Genomic DNA, 19,162 nt, shown 5'->3' with positions numbered 1-19,162 from the left:
AGTAAACTATGAATTTTAGTGTTTAGCATACAGTTTATTAAATTGATTTTTACAGCAAAATCAGACTATAAACTGAGTCTGTGGAGCTTGACAATAGAAACACACTGACCTCTGTAGGCCGCCTGCAGACCCTACATGTTGCTCATCAACTCTTTCCATTGCTCGCACTGTCTGTCCGTCACTCTCTCTCTTTCTCTCTCTCTCTCTCTCCTCTTCTCTCTCCCACACACACAAATATGGTGCAGTCCCTAACTAAAGCCAGTTGCGGTCGTGCTGAGTATTGTGCGGTGAAGCGCAAAGAACAACAGTAGCCAGAAAAAGACTGTGGCGAGTGCTGCCTGCATTTGCCCTCCCTACTCTTGATTTTTTTTTGTTTTTTTTGTTTTTTTTCCTTTCACTGGCTTCTACTGTTTCCGTCGTCTTTTCTCTGCCTCCGTCTGTGTTGCAGGTCAGTTGTGTGGTTGCAGAAGCAGAAAAATCCAGTGTCTGATGCTGTTTCAGCAACATGGGCAGAAAGAGGCGAAGTTAGCTGTGGTCAGCTTGTGTAGTCTGGAATGGCTGGCCATCAGATCCACCACACTTTTGTTTCACTTCTTTTAGCGCTGAAGTCCCTGTGAAGTTACTAAACTGTTGTCAGGGAGTAAAGATGTAAAAACAAGATGCACCAAGATGCAGCGTGGAGAGACCCGTACGTCATTTGACGACCTGAGTCTTAAGACATTGAATCTCCATCAGCTCAAGGGCTGCTTCTCTGTTTGTGAGCCTGACCTTTGACCCGCCTGAGGAGGAATGGGAATTTCCCTCAGTTGTAGCGCATTCAGGGTTCATATGGGTGTTGTCTGGTATTCGGTGATTGTCATTGCACCCACCTAAAACTGGAGAGCGAAGGCAGGGTTACGGGGGGCAGGTGGTTGGTGTGGTGAAGATCTTGGTCCAGCCACTGACCCCAGGGAAGCAACTCATACGACCACGCTAAGTAGCCAGATTTTTAGTTTACATTTGAGGCCACACAACCTTCCAACCTTCCTACAAATATTTTTATATTGCCTTATCCTTAAACATGTAGCACGTCATAGGTACACCATCTAACCATGTATTTACTGTACAATAGAAGTTATGAGATTAAGTTTGAATGTTTTTGAATTATTTTAAATATTTTAACTGTTGTTGAAAAAACTTTCACAGAAGCCAGTACTATACAATAGTGATCAGCAGGGCTCCTGTTAGCGTCAGATGCAAGCGTTCAGACAACAACAGCCGATGCTCCCTCTGTTTTGAGGACAACTCGGTTTATGTTTGTGCGTCACGATATGTTGGATTAGAGATGTGTAGACCTGAAACAGGAGCCATACACTGCGCTTCCTTACCTCCACAAACATAAATCTGCAGTAGATCCTGAAGGTGAAAGACAGGCCTGAACACTCCACCTTCTATGAATAATGATTGTACATTGTTGTGAATGGAGGCTTCTGTTCAGTTACATAACTAAGTCCTGCTCATTATGTGGGGCCATATTAAAACCGAGAGGGCTTAGAGCTAAACATATTTGGTTTGGTAAGTAATGGACTGTGCTAATATTCCCGTGGGAACACCAGTGAAAGCTTAGAGGATTTTAACTACCAACCTTGCTAACATAGTCGGGGATTTGAGCTAATTACCTATTTCACTGAGCCCCTGGCTGTAAGCCTCCTGTAGAGAGACTCTGGGCTTTTGGTAATACACTCAAGTACCCATATTCAAAGATGGAGAGAACTGGAAATAATAGGGTATACATGAGTAGGATATTCTGCTGATGTTCAAAATGGCCACATAAAAGGCCTGAAAATGTTACTTGACCTTTAAAAAAAAAAAAAAAAAAAACAACAACAGAAGATTAAAGTCCACCTAGAGCCAAATGAGGAGACGCAGATTGAAATGGCAATCTGTTGTCTGATGTGGTTGTAACAGTTTTTGGATGAATGAGGGAATCAAAGAAAATTGCAAAAAAGAGATTAATGAAAAATGCTGCTGGTGCTGTATGTGTGTGTGTGTGTGTGTGTGTGTGTGTGTGTGTGTGTGTGTGTGTGTGTGTGTGTGTGTGTGTGCGCGCGTGCACTTTAGCCTCTCTGTGAATTTGTCAGTGGACTCAGAAGGGTAGGCGTGTGGCTGCGATGTGTGTTATGGTGGGGGAGGAGAGAGAGAGAGAGAGAGTGAGAGAGAGTGAGGGAGGGAGCCCAAGTCAGGCAGGCAGCGAGTGAACATGTTTACCACTGACTGAGAGAAAGAGAGAGTGAGAGACAGAGGAAACACAGAGGAAGAGAGAGACTCAGAGTTAAATCAGTTCAGTGTGAGCTTTGGTTTCACTCGACTCTTTTCTCTCAGAGGAATCCACTTGCAGAGTGGGACCTACTGAATTTGGGATAACATTACCATTATAATAATCAACTCTCTGTATGCCAGCTGTACAGTGCAGCTGTACTTTCTTAGTCCAGAATATGGCTCATATGGAGGCTTGTTTGGACCATTGAAATCTATTTATAAAGTACTATACTTCTATTGAACCATATCATCTCCTAAAAGAGTTGTGCAGTGCTTGAACTGCTGAAGAGGCAGCATCAGCACCGGTTAGGGACCCATTTGGACACAAAAAGCTCTCCAGTATTTATAGTAGGAGCTAGTGAGGGCCTAAGAGCGGGACTGTTTCGAGACTCTTTGTTTGTGGGAGTGAAGATCAGCACCGAGGACGCGGGAGGTCGGGTCCCAGTAGCAAGATGTGTTCTCTAAACCGGACCTTGTCTCTGTCTGTGTTCCCCAGGGAGCCTGCTGCCGGCCTGGATGCCACGGTGGACTATGTGAAGGTAGGAACAACAAAATGTGCTGGTACATTGCTGCAGCAGCTGAAATTGTTAAGAAGGATCTGGAGTGCACAGCAGGGTTTATTCACATGGTTGCATACTTGTTTTAGAACATTTACAGTATCTCAGGGACAGGTTGTACAAAGATAAATGATGCACAAACACAAGTAAGCAAAATGTAATTTTAACTTAACTTTTGTAATGTACTGTAGGTGTAGAGTGTTATCACTACGTACAAAGATAAAAGTAATACTAATAGCAACTCTACTGGTTATTTAAAGCCTGTTTATAAGCCTATTTATTTTTAATACTGCGAGTCTAGTATAAACGCTTCACTCTACCAGCTGAAATGAAGGTTACAAGATTTAGTCAAATCTGAGAAAATGAACTGAATCCATCAGGAATTGTAATTCAAGCGACTAACGCCGGATGTGAAACAGCATTCAGTTACCTCTGCAGTGTAAACATCACTCAAAGGAGAAGTTAATCCAATTACCCCAGGCCTACAAGGATAATACACCACTAAATCATACAGACTGCCACCGCTACTGTAAAACACACACACACACACACACACACACACACACACACACACACACACACACACACACACACACACACACCACCTGAGTCCCAGCTTTCCTCAGTCAAGGAGAGGTGATCATTCTGTTATCACAGTATCATCACAATATCATCCAGCTGATATTTGATGTGCTTTAGTCTCTGTGTTTCTACCTCTTTCTGTCTAGGCCTTTCTTATTTTTGGCTCCATGCTTCCCCTGTAAAGGTTCTGTGTGATGATGAGGGAAATTCATGTAAACTAAGGCATCAAAAATAAATACACGCCAAGCAACAGGGTGCAAGTCGAGAAAATGACTTCTTCTCTGAGGAAGAAGCGTACTCTCCGAGTAACGAGCAAATGGCGACCAAAAACTGTTGAGCACTGAAAGTTGGCACAGAAACCTCGGTCAGCTGCTGTTTCATTATTCTTTAATCAGATATTGCCAGATTTAAATCATAATTGAGTTAATTTCACACTGAATTTTATGCCAAGTTCTTGTGCTATTTTGTTAAAACAACAATGTTTAACAGTGACTGATGTGAGAAACTTTGACTTATTGCACAAACAAAAACAGTATTTTTCTAAAAAAAAAAAAAATATGAAAAGAAAAAAATAAGAAGCAGAAATGGGAAATAAAAGATTTTTTTACTTAACAATACACTATGTTATAATGAAAAAGTATTATATTTGCATTGATACAGAGCTCAGGATGCACTGAAAACCTCTTGACCATACCCACCTCTATTCTTTCTTCCCCATTTTGGATAAATCAGATACAAAAAAAGAAAACAACAATCACCTTATCTCAGTGAGTAAAGCACTGTTTGTTCCACTGCTTTTTTTTCATTTTTTTTTTTTTTTTTACAGCCAAAACATCAGTGAAATCCAACAAACTGTGCACAACTTTTCACCTTCAATTCACTTTTGCTGCTTTTAATTCATGGATCAAGTTCTCAACCTTCTCATGGTATAGAATGTGTTCACAGACATCTTGATAACAAACTTAACTCTGTGATCTTGTCTCTGTTATGTGACCTTATTTCACCCTGTGGCTGTAGTGTTCCCTCAGATTAATCAGTGAAAGTTAGATATTATTATTAGTTGCACCATTAATCCCAAGTTTCGTGAGAAATTTATCAGATGACACATCTCAGTAGCCACTGATTCACTGGCAGGTTACTTTTTGGAAACAATTTAAGATTATTTATGTTATCAACTAATCTTCCAAATGAATTGATCAATCATTTTGGTCTATAAATAGTCAGTAACAATACAAAACCCAAAGATATTTAGTTAATATTACATATGATAAAGAAAAGTGGCAAATCCGAGAAGCTGACACCAGAGAATGTTTGGTAATTAAAATGGTTTGGTCGGTAAAAATAAATATCTAATGAGCAAAATAGTTGCAGATGAGTTAGGACAATCAAATAAGCAATCACATTGTAGCTGTAGTTACAACAACACTTAAATAACTGCATTTCAGCAGGTCCTACAACACATGCTACAACTTTCCCATGTTTTTCACCTCTCACTCTCTCTGGAAGACTTCACCTCCTTTCTTCTCCGTCCCCCAGCCATCCATCCCTCTCTCTCTCTCCATCTGTTCCTCTTTTCCTCCATCTATTAGCTCATATGTTTGGATGCTGACGCCTCGGTGTGAAAAGCAAACTCGATCCTTCCCACGAGAGCAGGTTGCACATGTGGGAGCTAACCACACACACACACACACACACACACACACACACACACACACACACACAAACACACACACACACACAGATACACAAACACACACACACACAAATACACAAACAGCACTTGTGTGTGTTTCATTTGTCAAATTAGGGTTGTGAACTACTGTCAACAGTGTGTGTGTTCTGGCCGCATATGGAGCTACTGCATCCCAGGTATTATATAATATGTGTGAAAGTGTAGCTGTCAGCTCTGGTACTCCAGGTGTGTTTGCATTTCCAGTGTGGACAAAAACACTCACATGCGTCCGTGTGCACGCACACGCACAGGCGGCAACACACAGTACAGGTGCTCTGTGTCGTGTGCTGTGGTGAAAGGTCAAAAGTACATTAATGGTGTCAGTGCAGTGAACCTTGCATTGTTCAGTGCAGTCAGGCCATCAGTTATGTACAGTAAGTGTGTAGGATGGATGTATGCAAGGAAGGAAGTGTCTGTAGAGAACAATTGCATGAAGATATCCCTCTCTTGTCTAACTTCAGGCCAATTTCTCTCCTCACAAACAGCCTCATTTCCAGAGCCGTTTGATGTCTAAATTCTGCCCCATTAGCTGTTTTCCCTCAGAGAAAGGAAGTGCATCTTTGAACTGATAGCTGGTGGGTTAAATATAAAACCTGCACCGTTACCACTCCACTGAGAAGAAACACCAGCAGGCAAATGTTTCCTTTACTGAGACGATCAAGGAACAATAATAGAGATTTCTGCATTTTTGAAAATGATTTAACCTGATGATCGGAGATGAAACTTCAGTTTGTCCTTGAGGAGAAAGTGGATCATTGTTGTAGTCAGCAAATATGGAGGAAAATGGATTCTCACTGCAGTATCGCAAATAAAAGACACAGCATCTCCTCTGGCAGCTGATTCCGCACTGTTTTGCATTCATGACACAACAGTAAAAATATTTAACTTTGGCTCTTCACATTGTTACATTTGCATCCATTTACATTTAGCAGTTTGTATTGTATAATAAGCGTACATATTTACATGTCACCAGCAAATATTCTGTACAGTGTGGCTTATGGTGGCAAGAATAATAGTGGGAAATTCAGCCACAGAGTGAAGACTGAAGGGAACTGGCAACCAGGATCAGTGCCAAGTTTCTGTGAGATAAACTAGAGAAAAAAGACATTTGAATCAGTAAATTGAGCTGAACGTGTCTGTTGTGTTTAAATGTTTAATTGTGTTGAATCAGTCAGTGAGAGCTCATTAAACTGAAGTTGTGTAAATGAGAAGAAAAATGGACAATAGGTGGCAGTATAGTACATGATATTTTCTATGGTCTTTGATGGCTGCAAAAGAAAGAAATAAAGAAAGATAGTCCCTTGTTCCCCTGTTGAGCCTCTGTTTTCACAATGAACTCTTCTTTCCCTGAGCCTTTTCTAAAGGACTCTCCCTCTTTTGCTCTTTCTCTTTCATTCCCTCTGTCTTTGAGTTAAGAACATCAAGTTGCTTTCCACCCGCACGAGAGAGCTTTAAGAAACAATAATGCTCTGTGTGTGTGTGTGTGTGTGTGTGTGTGTGTGTGTGTGTCTCGAGTTGCAGTAGCTTTCATCTCTCAAAGTGAACAACAGATTACAGCATAGAGTACACTCACACATACACACACACAATGTTCACACAGAAAGCAACAGTACAATATCCTGTTGTTTAAAAATAATTAGGATATAAAGGAGTTTAATTATTAACGACTCATTATTTGAGTTTAGAATTCAAAACATCATTACAAGTGTTATTAAATTAATTCATTAATAGACTCATCTCTTGGTCGATATACATTGTGTCATGAAATGTTAGAGGAGTGCTAGGAGGTGAAGATGAACTCTGGTACACTCTAGTGGTCAATTTGAGGTACTACATGATAAAAACCGTCAGACCTCAGAACTGTAAATGGATCAGCAGCCAGTCAGAGCTCCAAACAGCAGGGTGACATTCATCTGCATCATCACCCCAGTCTGTCAGCGAGCCAGCATGAGTTCAAAGAGCAATCAGGCAAACAGCCAACCAGCTGGTCACCCTGCTGGCCGACTATTCAGCTCCACCAACCAGCCCGCGGGTGTGTCAGTCTGTCCGTCAATAAGCCGGACAGCCAATCAATCAGTCAGTTTGTCAGCCTATAAGCAGAGCAGGCGGCTGGCCAACAATGACACAACCTGCTACAGCAGATGATCATTAATAATCTCCCGTTAAGACTTCAGTAACCCTGATAAATTTAGTGGTAATTCTATCTCTGGACTATCCTCCCATGGCACCATATGAATTCGTAAGGAAATGCAGTCAGGTTTGCTACATTCATCGTACATGGTGTACACAGCGCTAGTTTCATTCAGGCAGGAACAAGACAAAATGAGAGTTTTATAACCCTGAGTTCAGTATAAGCACTAAAGAACCGCCACTTGAAGAGTTTTTCTATATTGGATTGTTGGAACAAACAAAAGGTTCATTCTGGGTAATGATCAATGTGAGATCTGGGTCAGAAACCTATAGATTATGAGTATCAATTTAAATCAGGTTTTTTGTTTTCTACCATGTCAAACACGTGAGCGTGATTTTTACTACTGAATAATATAACTATTTACACTGTAGATGAAAGCGTGAAAGCTGTGGTTTACAAAAACACTGCAGCGCAAACAGGGCATTCTCTCAGTATGTAATATCATGATAAAGTAATAATAATAAAATGAAGAAAAACTTTATATATTAGTGAAAGGAAAGCATATGCCACATTGCTGGAAACCGTCTGTAGCACTATTAAGAGTCCCGGGGCTCTTACAGATTCTTACAGACTCTTACAAAAGGACAATCAGCAGTGTCTAGACCACAAACACCTGAAATTAATATTTACTGTATTTTGGACAAAGGCTGTTTCAACCTGTTAACTGCCAACAAAACAGATTAACATCTGTCCCTTCTTCCATAACTTGTGAAGCTGATCTCTCCTTTCATGTGAATTAGGAAATACCCATGCTCTTTCATGTGCAGTGCACAAAGCTACTACACATACTGAGCTTAGTAGCTTATATTGAAACAAAAACACTAAAACATACAGTATGTTGGTTTGTTTTCTTTTTTGAGCCGCATGAAATCTATTGCACCCACTGACTGTAAACATTTTATTGACTTTATGAGGGCTCAAATAATGTAGGTGTCACATTGCACAAATGAATATGACTGTCACCAAGATCACAGTCCATTATTGATTAATGACCCATCACAAGCTTACACACCCAGAGGTTGAACACCAGTGTCATTGACGTTTATCCTCTGGCATCGGACATGATGAATGCTGCCTAACTGGTAGAAGGATTGTGATGCTTCGACTGTGGTATGATATCATACCACTGACTGACTCTAAAATCCCATTCCTGTCAAACCAAACCTCCAGCCAAGTGTCAGGAAATCAGGTGATGTTCAGTATACTGTATCATTGTCAAACTGATTTTGACAGCATGTAGACTGAACATGACAAGGTAAATAGTTATACCTGCTCATATGTGTTTATTGTGTCTGATGCAATTTGATGAAAAATGTGTGAGATATATTAACAACACAAAGACACAACAGAGAGAGGACTCACTTTGCTTTGCTCTTTGTTTTCTTACTGTGTATAGGAAAATACTATAATAATTATAGTAATTCCAGGCGCTCCTGATCATTATAATGTACCTTGCTGCTACGTCAGTGTACATCTCCATTGATTATAAACAAAGTCCATTTTACCACTCGGGGTTAAATCTAGTTAAAGTGTTAAAACAGTTCAGTGTTGTCTGTTTGAGGCTCTGGAAGAGGAAATAATCTGATCTCGGCTCAAACACGGAGACTGCAAATTCATAGCTGAAAGCCATTACAAACTGGGGTTTCTGAGTTTAAAGAGCATGAAGCACATTAAGATGCTTCTTATTGCATTGTGGGAAATGTAGGATCCAGCGTTTTTTGGAGCTTGACCCAAACTAGGGACTAAAAGTCAGGATAACTTACTTTGACCATTTGTTTTATGCACACTAGTGGTGTTGCTGTAATGATGACAGGGTTGGTCAGTCAGTCCAGCACTTTGGTCCACTCTGAAATATCTAACAGATGTTCCTTGTTCCCAGAGAATGAATCATTATGACTCTGGTGATCAACTGACTTCTCCTCTATTAGGAAGAAAAAAAAAAAACAGACCATTGGTTGTCTGTGCAAGCAGCTTATTACAACCCATAGTACATTTTATTGTTAGGTGACGTTTAGTGGGTGAAGTAATTATGACAGGAGCAAAGAAGGAAGTAAGGTGACGTACTAAAGTCAGCGTTCACTGGTGCTTGTGGTGGACGGGTCGACAAAGCACAGAACTTTCTCAAAGGAGGCCGCCGTTCATTTACCCCGTGGAACCAATCCACAACCTTAACTGCGTGTTTATTATTCTAACCATGATGACGAAGGCCCGCTACACTCCTCTGGGTCGTATCTGAGGGGAGGGACAAGCAATCTGTCTAGTGGTTTAGGTTGGAGGACTTGTTGCTTCTCACACCACCAGCACGGCCTGATGCAGATCATTTACTTGCAACATCATGGGCTAGAGATTTGTCTTGTCTCTGCCCCACTGTACAATAATCAACACATCTGAAATAAAAATACATATTCAATGCAATCTTACCCTTTTTAAATATCAGAATTTAATACCAGAAAAGCTTTCTCTCCCATTTTGTCAGCTGAAGTTGCTGAGACTGCTCTGTCCTCCGAAGTCCATCGAACAGAAACAACAAACAGATAGAAATAGAAAACATAGAACCTCAGCACGCCGATTTCTGTCCCTCGTTGTTTTTCCAGAGCATTCCTGGAGCAATGGATGTATGTATTTTAAGGTGGACATTTAGCCTAGCTGGTGATTTGGGGCTGCTGTGGTTGGCAGTTGTGTGTGTGTGTGTGTGTGTGTGTGTGTGTGTGTGTGTGTGTGTGTGTGTGTGTGTGTGTGTGTTGCTGTGTGGTGCCCCAGAGAATGTTCTACATGGATTTCCTTTGTGGATCCTCAGAGAGTTCATACTGTAATTAGAGGCTCCATTTCCTGCGGCGAAATGTTCCTTTAACTGGTTGATGCTGGGGTGTCACCCTCAGTGTGTGTTTGTATCTTTGTTGATGAATCTGGCTTCATGAGTGTACACGGCCTCTTACTGTATATTCATGGTTGTTCCTTTTTTGTGTTTGTATTTGCACAAGGTTATATGTTCTATATTTGCAGTTGTGCCCATGTGAGTGTGTGTGTGTGTGTGTGTGAGAACTGGTGGGAAAGCTATGGCACTTAACTAGTGTGTGGGTGTAATTGCTTTGCAGTCATTAAGTAACACAAATGGCCAGCTATTTATCAGCATCATTCTGCAGGACACACACACACGCACGCGCATACACACACACACACACACACACACACACACACACACACACACACACACACACACACACACACACACACACCTAGTTGACTTGTTACTCTCATCTGGACATTAATGCAGCACTATTCTTTTCAGTACATGACAGTGACTGAACTTACAGCCTTTTGCCATTAAATGTTTTTGGTTGTTGTCCGTGTCTGGGAGCTTTTCCCTTGGAAAAGTTTTTTTTGCCTCACAGGAAGTGATGTATTTCCTCTTTTTAGTTTTGTTGTTAGAAATAGAGGGAGAACTGTTCTTTTGGGAGAGCGGTGATGCCAGCCATGGCTCTGCACTGCAGTCAAAGAAAAGAGTGCCACTTACAGAAACTCAACCATCAACATGACATCGGTGTGGAACACACTGTTGTCACACTGCTGGATGATCTCTGCAGAGTACAGTGCAGAAACTTTACATCTCAAAGGTTAAAATGCCAAAAAGTCACTGTTTCCCAGATTTTCAAATGTGAATAGAAGCTGGTTTTCTTAATCTTCTGTGATAGTAAATTTAATATCTCTGGATTTAGGACACAACTGAGGTTGTGATGAGTAGTTTTCACTGTTTTCTGTCATTCTATGAATCAAACAATTCAGCTATAATTTGACAAAATAACAACAGCAACAACAATAAGAGAAAACAAACATGACAAAAAAGTGATAATTAGTGGAGATGAGACAATGAACATGTGTAAGAGCCCTGTGGTCGTCGCAGAATGTGCATTACAATCTATGTATCCATCCATCCATCCATCCACGTGTTTTCATGAAGAGACACACTTAGCCTTTGGGCCACTCCCAGTTGGTCCACGCATGATTTGCTCAAACCAGATCACATGGGGTCTGTCTCTCGCCCATATATGGAGCTTGGGAGGGTGGAGTAAAGAGGAGGGAAAAAAAGTGTGAGAAAGGATGAGTGGAGCAGAGTGAGCAGTGGAGGGTTCACTCTGCAGGGGACTGTGGAGGAGAGAGACAGGGAGATGACAGTGTAACAGTCTCTGACCTGATGGAGATATGAGGATCTTAGATTGATAGATTCTGACATATTCCAGTTCATTTCCATCAATCTGACAGTGCAAGTATTTTTAACTCTGTGATGGAAGTTTTTCTTGGAAGATGCAAATGTGAATCGTTAACGGACTTGTCAGTTGATGAAGTCGTCCGAGTTACGGTTTGGGTCTGTAGTCAGGGTGACTAGAGCTGGTATTTACAGCTGAAGGGAGCTGGCTGGAGGCAGCAGTTTGTCTCCCAGTTTGTCCTGGTCAGTTAAGAAAAGTTAGCAAGGATGTCAGAGCGATGCGACCTCAAAACCCTGACAGCAGCTCTGTGTTGCTTCTACCACAAGAACTCTGTCATTACAGCAAAGGTGAGAGAAACAGGAGCGTGTGCGTGAGGATGCGTGTACGCCTACCATGTGTGTCGGTGTTTTTATATCATTGTTTGTGTTTTTACTTGTGTGAGCGTGTTTGCAAGTGCACATGTGCATGTGTTTTGGTGCATGCTCATATTCTGCAGTGTTTCTGTTTTACCCTTTTCCACAGTCTGTGTTTTTAATTTGAGACCAAGTGGTAGTTCATTTGCTTTAATCACATCACATTTGGGAGATTTGTTTCAGGGCTCCCTCATCTGCTGATGTTGTTTTAAGGGAGACCACAGGAAAATGGGCAATCCACAGTGAGACATTAGAAAGAGGCATAATTAAAAAAGACATAACTCCATGTTTTAGAGAACAATCTGAGAAGTGCATGGCAACACTTCCAGTCTAAGCAAAATCTAATCACACTGAATAGTCCTCCTCTTTCCCTCACTCTCTCTGTGAGTTGAACACTGGGCTTTTATTACTCGGACCAGACGCTCTCATAAATGACCAACTGTGTGACTGTCTGACTGTGAGTGTGAGATATATAGCTGGCTTCATCCGTAACTAGTGCTCGCCTGGCAGACAGACAAGGCAGTGTGTGATGGCAAGGGTGAGACACAGATAGTTAGAACCAGAGAGGTACCAGGACGAGGGGATTAGTCCTTGAGTGGATGATAAATTACTAACTTGTGATAGTTTGTCTTCTTTATGACGTCAGAGAAATGTATGAATGCCATTAGGATGATTGGATGGAAGAAGCAGCAGCGCAGCAGGCTGAAGCGACGCGGCTTGTCCCTGTGTATATCAGCTCAGGAGATGTTTCTGTGCCTTTTGTGATGCCGCTCACATCTGCTGTTAAAATCTAGTGTGCTTGAATGAAAGAAAAGACCTTGTTGATGCAAGGTGTAAATGTGTGTCACATGTGATGGGATCTGTGAAGAAAAACTTGAGCTTTGATCAGATCTCGTCCACTGTCAGATGGATACTGCAGAATCTGCACAGTTTAGTTGAGCAGTTTTGTTTCATTTCATTTTGTTTAGACTGTTTGAATGCCTTATAGCTTCTATAGTAGCGGCTTCCTGACATCCACACAGAAAATCATTTGATTCCCAAGCTCTAAAACAACAATACAATAAATGGAAGCAACATCAAAATGAAAGCATAAACATGCACTAATTAAACAAGAAAGTCAACAAATTATTAGAACAACACGACCAAATTAATCGCACGTCCACAAACATCAAGAAGTGGGACAAAGGGTAAACAAAACTGAAGAAAATGAGAATATCACTCAGGGGTAGGACCATTATTTAGCAAGCTTCCCTCCATCACATAACATAATAAAAACAACAGGTTTCCAAAATATCTGAGCAAATTGTGGGACAGAAAAAGGTCAGAAATAATATCATGTTAGATTCTGTTGTCACTTCCTGTTGATCTCAGTCCCAGCCATGACAGAAAACAGGTTAACAGCATATGCAAATACCTGCTGTAAATATTGATTGAATTGTTCTCTATTCCAGCTGGTTAGCAGCAATGGTTATGTTTTCATATCAGATGTGTGTAACTGAAGACAGAGTCTTCAATAGCTGAGACATTTCGGTGTTTGATCATAAAATCAAGATGCATTTATTAAACCAGCCCCTATCTCCGTATAATTCAAACCTCACTGATTTGCTTTGTTATCCCAAATGAAATTCTAATCAAGTACAGCTTGCTCGTGGCAAATGTTTATTGGTCGATTGATTTCAAAGCGTCATCCAGAGAAGATTGGAATCACGCTATCACCCTGAATCCCCTCACTACCTCCGACCCCTCGCTGTGTTGTTATTCTGTCAGATCAGTAGGGTTATGGTTGGGGTGTGGTCAAGTAGCCCACCAGGTGTTCATCCATTCAGAAAGATCTGATGTGCAATTCCTTACGATATTCTGTGAGAAGATCCCAAAGTAGTTTGTGCACAGGGAGAGTCAGTCTGTTAATACTGTGTGGGTGGCTTTGATGTGACTCACGCTCACCATTGACCATCACAAGAATATCACCCACTCCACTGCCCTGTCATCCTCATCTCTTGCTCTACTACAATCGATCGGTTTTTCTCACTCTGGCACTGCCCTCCCTCCACCCTTCATCTCCTCCCCCTGCCTCTCCCTTTTCTCCCCACCTCTCTCTGTCTTGACTTTTGCTTCCAAAAAAGCCCGGGGTTTTATTCCATTCCCCTCTTTATTCTCCCCTCCATCTGTCTGTTTGGGAGGTCGCCATTCAAGCAAAGAGAGATGAGTTTATTGTTTGTGTGTGTGGAGTTTCTGGAAGTATTCTCAGTTGGGTACAGAGGGGAACATACGATTTGCCACTGTTGTGTTATCAACGTATGTTTTCTTTTGGGCTCCACTCCATGTGATCATGGTCTTGCGTCACATAAATCAAATGACAATGGGGGAAAAAAAAAAGATTCAGCAGATTATTTTATATATTATGTCATAATTGTACAATGCTCAGCAGCACAGTGATTGTATACACACAGGATTGCGTTTGCTCCCACGCGAAAAGAACCTATTGCACAAAAATAAAACGCACTGTGCATTAAAATGCTGTTCATCTACCATTAATCTCTTGTTGCAGCATAAGCTTCCTTTTGTCTTTCTGTACAATAAAAAGCAATTTATGGAGAGCTTGAGAGTGTTTTCGTTTTCAAGCAGTAAAAGTAAAATAAAAAAAAATAAAAAAAAGCCTCCAGCCTTAACCAAAGAGCCCAGTGCTTTTTTTCCTACAAGCCTGGAAACAGTCACTTGAGATTTGTGTCATCCCGGTCAGATGCATACACTTACATGGCTGACACCAGAATATTACACCCATATGTGCTTGTTGAACATCTCATCCCAACACTGTGGGAATTTATTTGCTGCTACATCAGCCTCCACTCCTCTGGTTTCAGGCTTTCCTGAAAGATTTTAGACCCTGGCTTCAGGGATTTGCTCCCATTCAGCCACAAGAGCATTAGTGCGGTCCAACACTGATGTTGGGCTGGCTCAACATCAGTCTGCATTACAGTTCATCCCAGAGGTGTTGGATAGGGTTGAAGTCAGGACTCTGTGAAGTTCTTCCATGTCACACTTTTATGATTTTAGTGAGGAAAAAATTTTGTTCACAGAGTATACTCACCAATCAGCAAACTAGATGATGTGACCTTTTTCAAATTTTCTGAATCTTATGAACAACCAAGCCTAAACATAAAATGAAGCATTATTTTGGAACAGTGTGGCCTGTTCCAAAATCAAGTTTATTCAGGAAGATATTTTTAGTGGATGGTTTAGGTGACATTTTGTTTCCAGAACAGCTGTCATGTACTGTGGCTCTGAGAGCTCAGTGCACTGCAACTTAAGAAAACACATGCAACAAAAAAAAAAAAACCTGAAATGCTTTTAACTTCGAAAGACACAGCTGGGCATTGAACAACAAGTCCCAGCCAGGTTCATCACATTTTAGTGTCCCCTGGAAACACTTCAGTTGTGTTGCAGGACTGAATTTGCAGCGTCTTGGTTTATTTGCATGTGTTGTGATTTTTTTTTTTGTTGCAGCACTTGTGTTGTCAAATCGATGAGGATGTTTTCAGAATTTGCAGCACGTTTGCATCTTTGCATGTGTTTTCTTACGTGACAGCGCGTTAAGCTCTCTGGGCAACACTGTAGTCATGTTGCTTGCAGATGTGCAGTCAGATCCAGAAATGATGGTTGATGCTTGAGTGATGGAGAGAAATATGAATGTCTTTCTCCAGCAAATACATCAACACAATGTCATAACACAGTGAAAAAGACGGCTGTGAAACTGTCGTCAGAGGGTCGATCCTATGGCAGGGGTTTTCTTTAACTTGTCCTGGAATTTGAACCAACAACCTACTGGCCTTAAACCTTAAATTTAAATATTTTTAACCAGGATACCTGACTTGGTGCTCAGTGTAAGTGCTGTGCATCTGATAGTGAGCCTTGTCTCAAATAAATACTAAATAAAATATCCAATGCTAGATTTTCTGTAGAGACACACGTATCTACTACAGAACAGTATCTCAGAGATGAGACTAATGATGTAGCTGTCCCAGGCTGACCAGTCAGATGCCTTCTGGTCTAAACACAGGAAGAAACAAACTATTTTGTTGTGTGTAAACAGGAAAGGTGGGGACCTTGTGATGATGGACTGAAGATGCAGAGATGCACATCATTAAAAGATCAACAACCATTAGCTTTCATCAACCTTCCTGAGTTTTGAGACTGTCCAACCAATCAGATATCAGAGACGGAGACTGGGCATCTTCCCTCTGGTTACTGTTCAACTGCACTGAACTGAAAAAGCTGAATAGAAGAAATACAATTAAATGAATTTCCTCCGGATTGCATGTCACTTGAAGTGGAGGTATGGATGCGTATTTTGCTGAATAATCCAAATGTTTTCCTTTGCCTTTCTACTGGGTGTATTTTGCAAAGTAGCTGCACTGGTGAGAGTTTGCATCCATTTTGCTACTTTTCAAAACTTCACCTTGAGGTCGTTTAGCTGCCGCATGCATCCATCCAGCTGTCAGAGACAGAGAGAGCATGGTGGCATGAGGAGGGGAGAGACAGATGAATAGAAGAGGAAATACCAGAAAAAGAGCAGTTGATACACTATTTTAATGATGATGATGTTCCTTGTAAAAAAGCTTTTGATGGTTATCTCTCATGGCAATGCTTTGTTTCAAGAAACCGACACTTCCTCCTACTGTTGTGAATAAGTCACACACTGACTGCACTGTGAGATTTTAAGACACTAAATAGATTTAAAGACTAAAAATGAGACGAAATCGTTGTGAAATTAACCATGGTAGCATGTTTTACTGTTTTACCTCAGGGTTAGGGTTCTGGCTCCTCTTAGATTAAATCAGTGATGTTGGACATAGACTACAGGTCAGTGGTGTCACCCTAAGAACCCTGGCTTCAGTGCTTTCTTTCAGCTCACATCACAGTACACAAAGGATTCGGGCAAGACGATGATTATAATGTCCACTAGTGTGTGTGTGTGTGTGTGTGTGTGTGTGTGTGTGTGTGTGCGTGTGTGTGTGTGTGTGTGTGTGTGTCTGTGTGATGATGAGAAATCAGTTATAATGCTAAAAGGTTATTTGTTGTCCCCTCACTAAACTCAAAGGACAAGCAGCTTACACAGTTGCTTCTGATTGGTCACCGCCACATAAGAATGGATTGTCACAGCAACAAAAATGACCTGGGTGTGAACTCGTGTATCTTCTCCACCATAAACACAGAAACCTTCCAAGGGTTTAAAAAAAAAAAAAAAAAAAACTTTCTATTCTTGTGTAAAATCCAGGAAATCCAAAGAAAATCCAGTCTCTGCTGAAATCCCTTTGAACAGTGCCTTTTGTTTTTAGTTGGACTAAAAACTGCTGCACCTTAATGCTGGGTAAGGGATTATTTGTATGGCACTTCAGCTTTTTTAAACAGCCGAGAGAAATGGAAAAGGTGAGGGTGAGAGTGTTTGACATGCCTGGTGGTCCTGTGCTAAGATCACCCCATTATATTCATATTTGCTCTCTATGTATGGAGGACCAGGGATGTCACAGGATAAGTAACAAAGCATTTCCTTAATTTCATATATTAATAGGCATTAAAAGTAAGAATTGTGAAAAGAATTCATAAATGCATGATTCGATTTTAAAATGGATTTACAAAAACAGCATAAAACACTCATTAAATAAACCATTTATAAATACATGTATTAATTCATGAATATACAGGTACAGTGTGTATTTTTGCTGGTGCCTGCAGATCATTGAGTACACTGTTATTACATTTAAACAATACTGATTTTCTTCTTGTATAGTGCAGCTGCAACACAGTAGAACTGGAAATACTATAATACTTTGGTGAATCAGTCACCCCCTATAGGATAACTCATTTACATTTGCAACGTACAATACAGTGTAAAAAATATTACTTTGACAAATATTTATGAGCAATAAAAGTTGAAATCAAAAGAAAAAAAGACAGTGATGGTGAGGTTTAATTTGTTTCCTGATTTCAGACACTTCTTAGAAATGTAAAGGTTGGCAGTCTGATGCCATTGAGAAATACCGTAGGTTCTTTCTGCTACTTTTGAGTGATGGAAGAAGAACTCAAATCCTTTGATTACTGTGAGTAAATGTGGAGCACAGCTGTAATAACCTGTCCAGTTGTTGCTGTCAGGTCAAAGCCTCACAAATCTAACTATTTGAGGGATTTTAATTTGTGCAGTTGATCAGTTGAAGGATTACATGCTCCTCCACAGTATGAAACGATTCTGTAAATTTGTATTTATTATATTGAAAGCAGCAGATTAGGTGCCGTTCAAGCCACAGTAGAATGTAATACAGCCATCAGGACAATGTAGTGGGTAACATTTCACTTTAACCCCCTCTATTAAGCATTTATAAGCCGTATGTATCATTTAATAAATGGTTTACAACGCATAGTTATAGGTAGATACAAGGACATTTGTAAGTGTTGATCAATGTTCCATATTTGTCAACAATTATATCATATTTTATGTTATTACAGCCGAGTTCTGTTCTGTTAATACACCAGTCTCCGGTTACAGGCCTCCACAGAACAAGTTATAGTTTTTAACAAATATGTTATTAACTGCTCATATCTGGTTATAACTACATTATAATGTGTTAGAAACCATCTGTTGAGTCTTTATATAGGCGACTGCTTATAAATGCGAAATGTGGGGAATTAAAGTGGTAGCATGAGGTGAAGTAACAAGTTAATTTTAAGGTTTGAGTAGAAGTACAGTACAAACTCTCCTCTAATGGAAATACTCGGCGTGGAAGAACCCATAACTTTAAATTCCACTGAAATTCACTATTGGAGTAAATATACACTATGTGGTTCCCTTCCCACCTGTGGTTGCGCAGCAGCCTAACCTTGTCCCTGAGTTTCATTCAGTTTGTGAGTCACTCTGTATCAGGCAGCATCACAGGACGATCACACTCAAAGAGAAACTGATTACAGATGAACAAGTAGTTGAGCAATTCATGTGCACTGAGGCTCAACGTCATCGGGTTCCACATCACGTATTTCATCTCCGCTACAGGCAGTCACTTGTGAAGGTGTCTGACTTGATGGCTCAGGTGGGGAAGCCATAAACCTATGTAATCTGTAAGGCCAGAGAAAAGAGAATGAGGAGTGGAAATAAAAAGATGTTGGAAAGACAGTAACAGTCCACTGCACTGTGG

General features: G+C 40.7%; 1 protein-coding gene across 2 annotated transcripts in view; it reads left to right on the top strand.

Annotated features, from left to right (window-relative positions):
• Positions 1 to 19,162, top strand: part of bcar3 (BCAR3 adaptor protein, NSP family member) — a 52,298-nt gene that overhangs the window by 13,841 nt on the left and 19,295 nt on the right. The window contains exon 4 of one of the 2 annotated variants that reach the window (XM_023428933.2): positions 2,795 to 2,837. In XM_023428933.2, coding sequence (XP_023284701.1) covers positions 2,795 to 2,837 — 43 coding nt within the window. Of the gene's footprint in view, positions 1 to 2,794; positions 2,838 to 11,513; positions 11,913 to 19,162 lie in introns of those variants that run through there. The other variant, XM_023428934.2, reaches the window with a different exon arrangement.

Source organism: Seriola lalandi, unplaced genomic scaffold (assembly GCF_002814215.2).
Source record: "Seriola lalandi dorsalis isolate HSWRI2012SDOR001 ecotype SW California unplaced genomic scaffold, Sedor1 jcf7180002054885, whole genome shotgun sequence".
NCBI classification, from domain to species: domain Eukaryota; kingdom Metazoa; phylum Chordata; class Actinopteri; order Carangiformes; family Carangidae; genus Seriola; species Seriola lalandi.
This window is presented reverse-complemented; position numbering and strand designations above follow the sequence as displayed.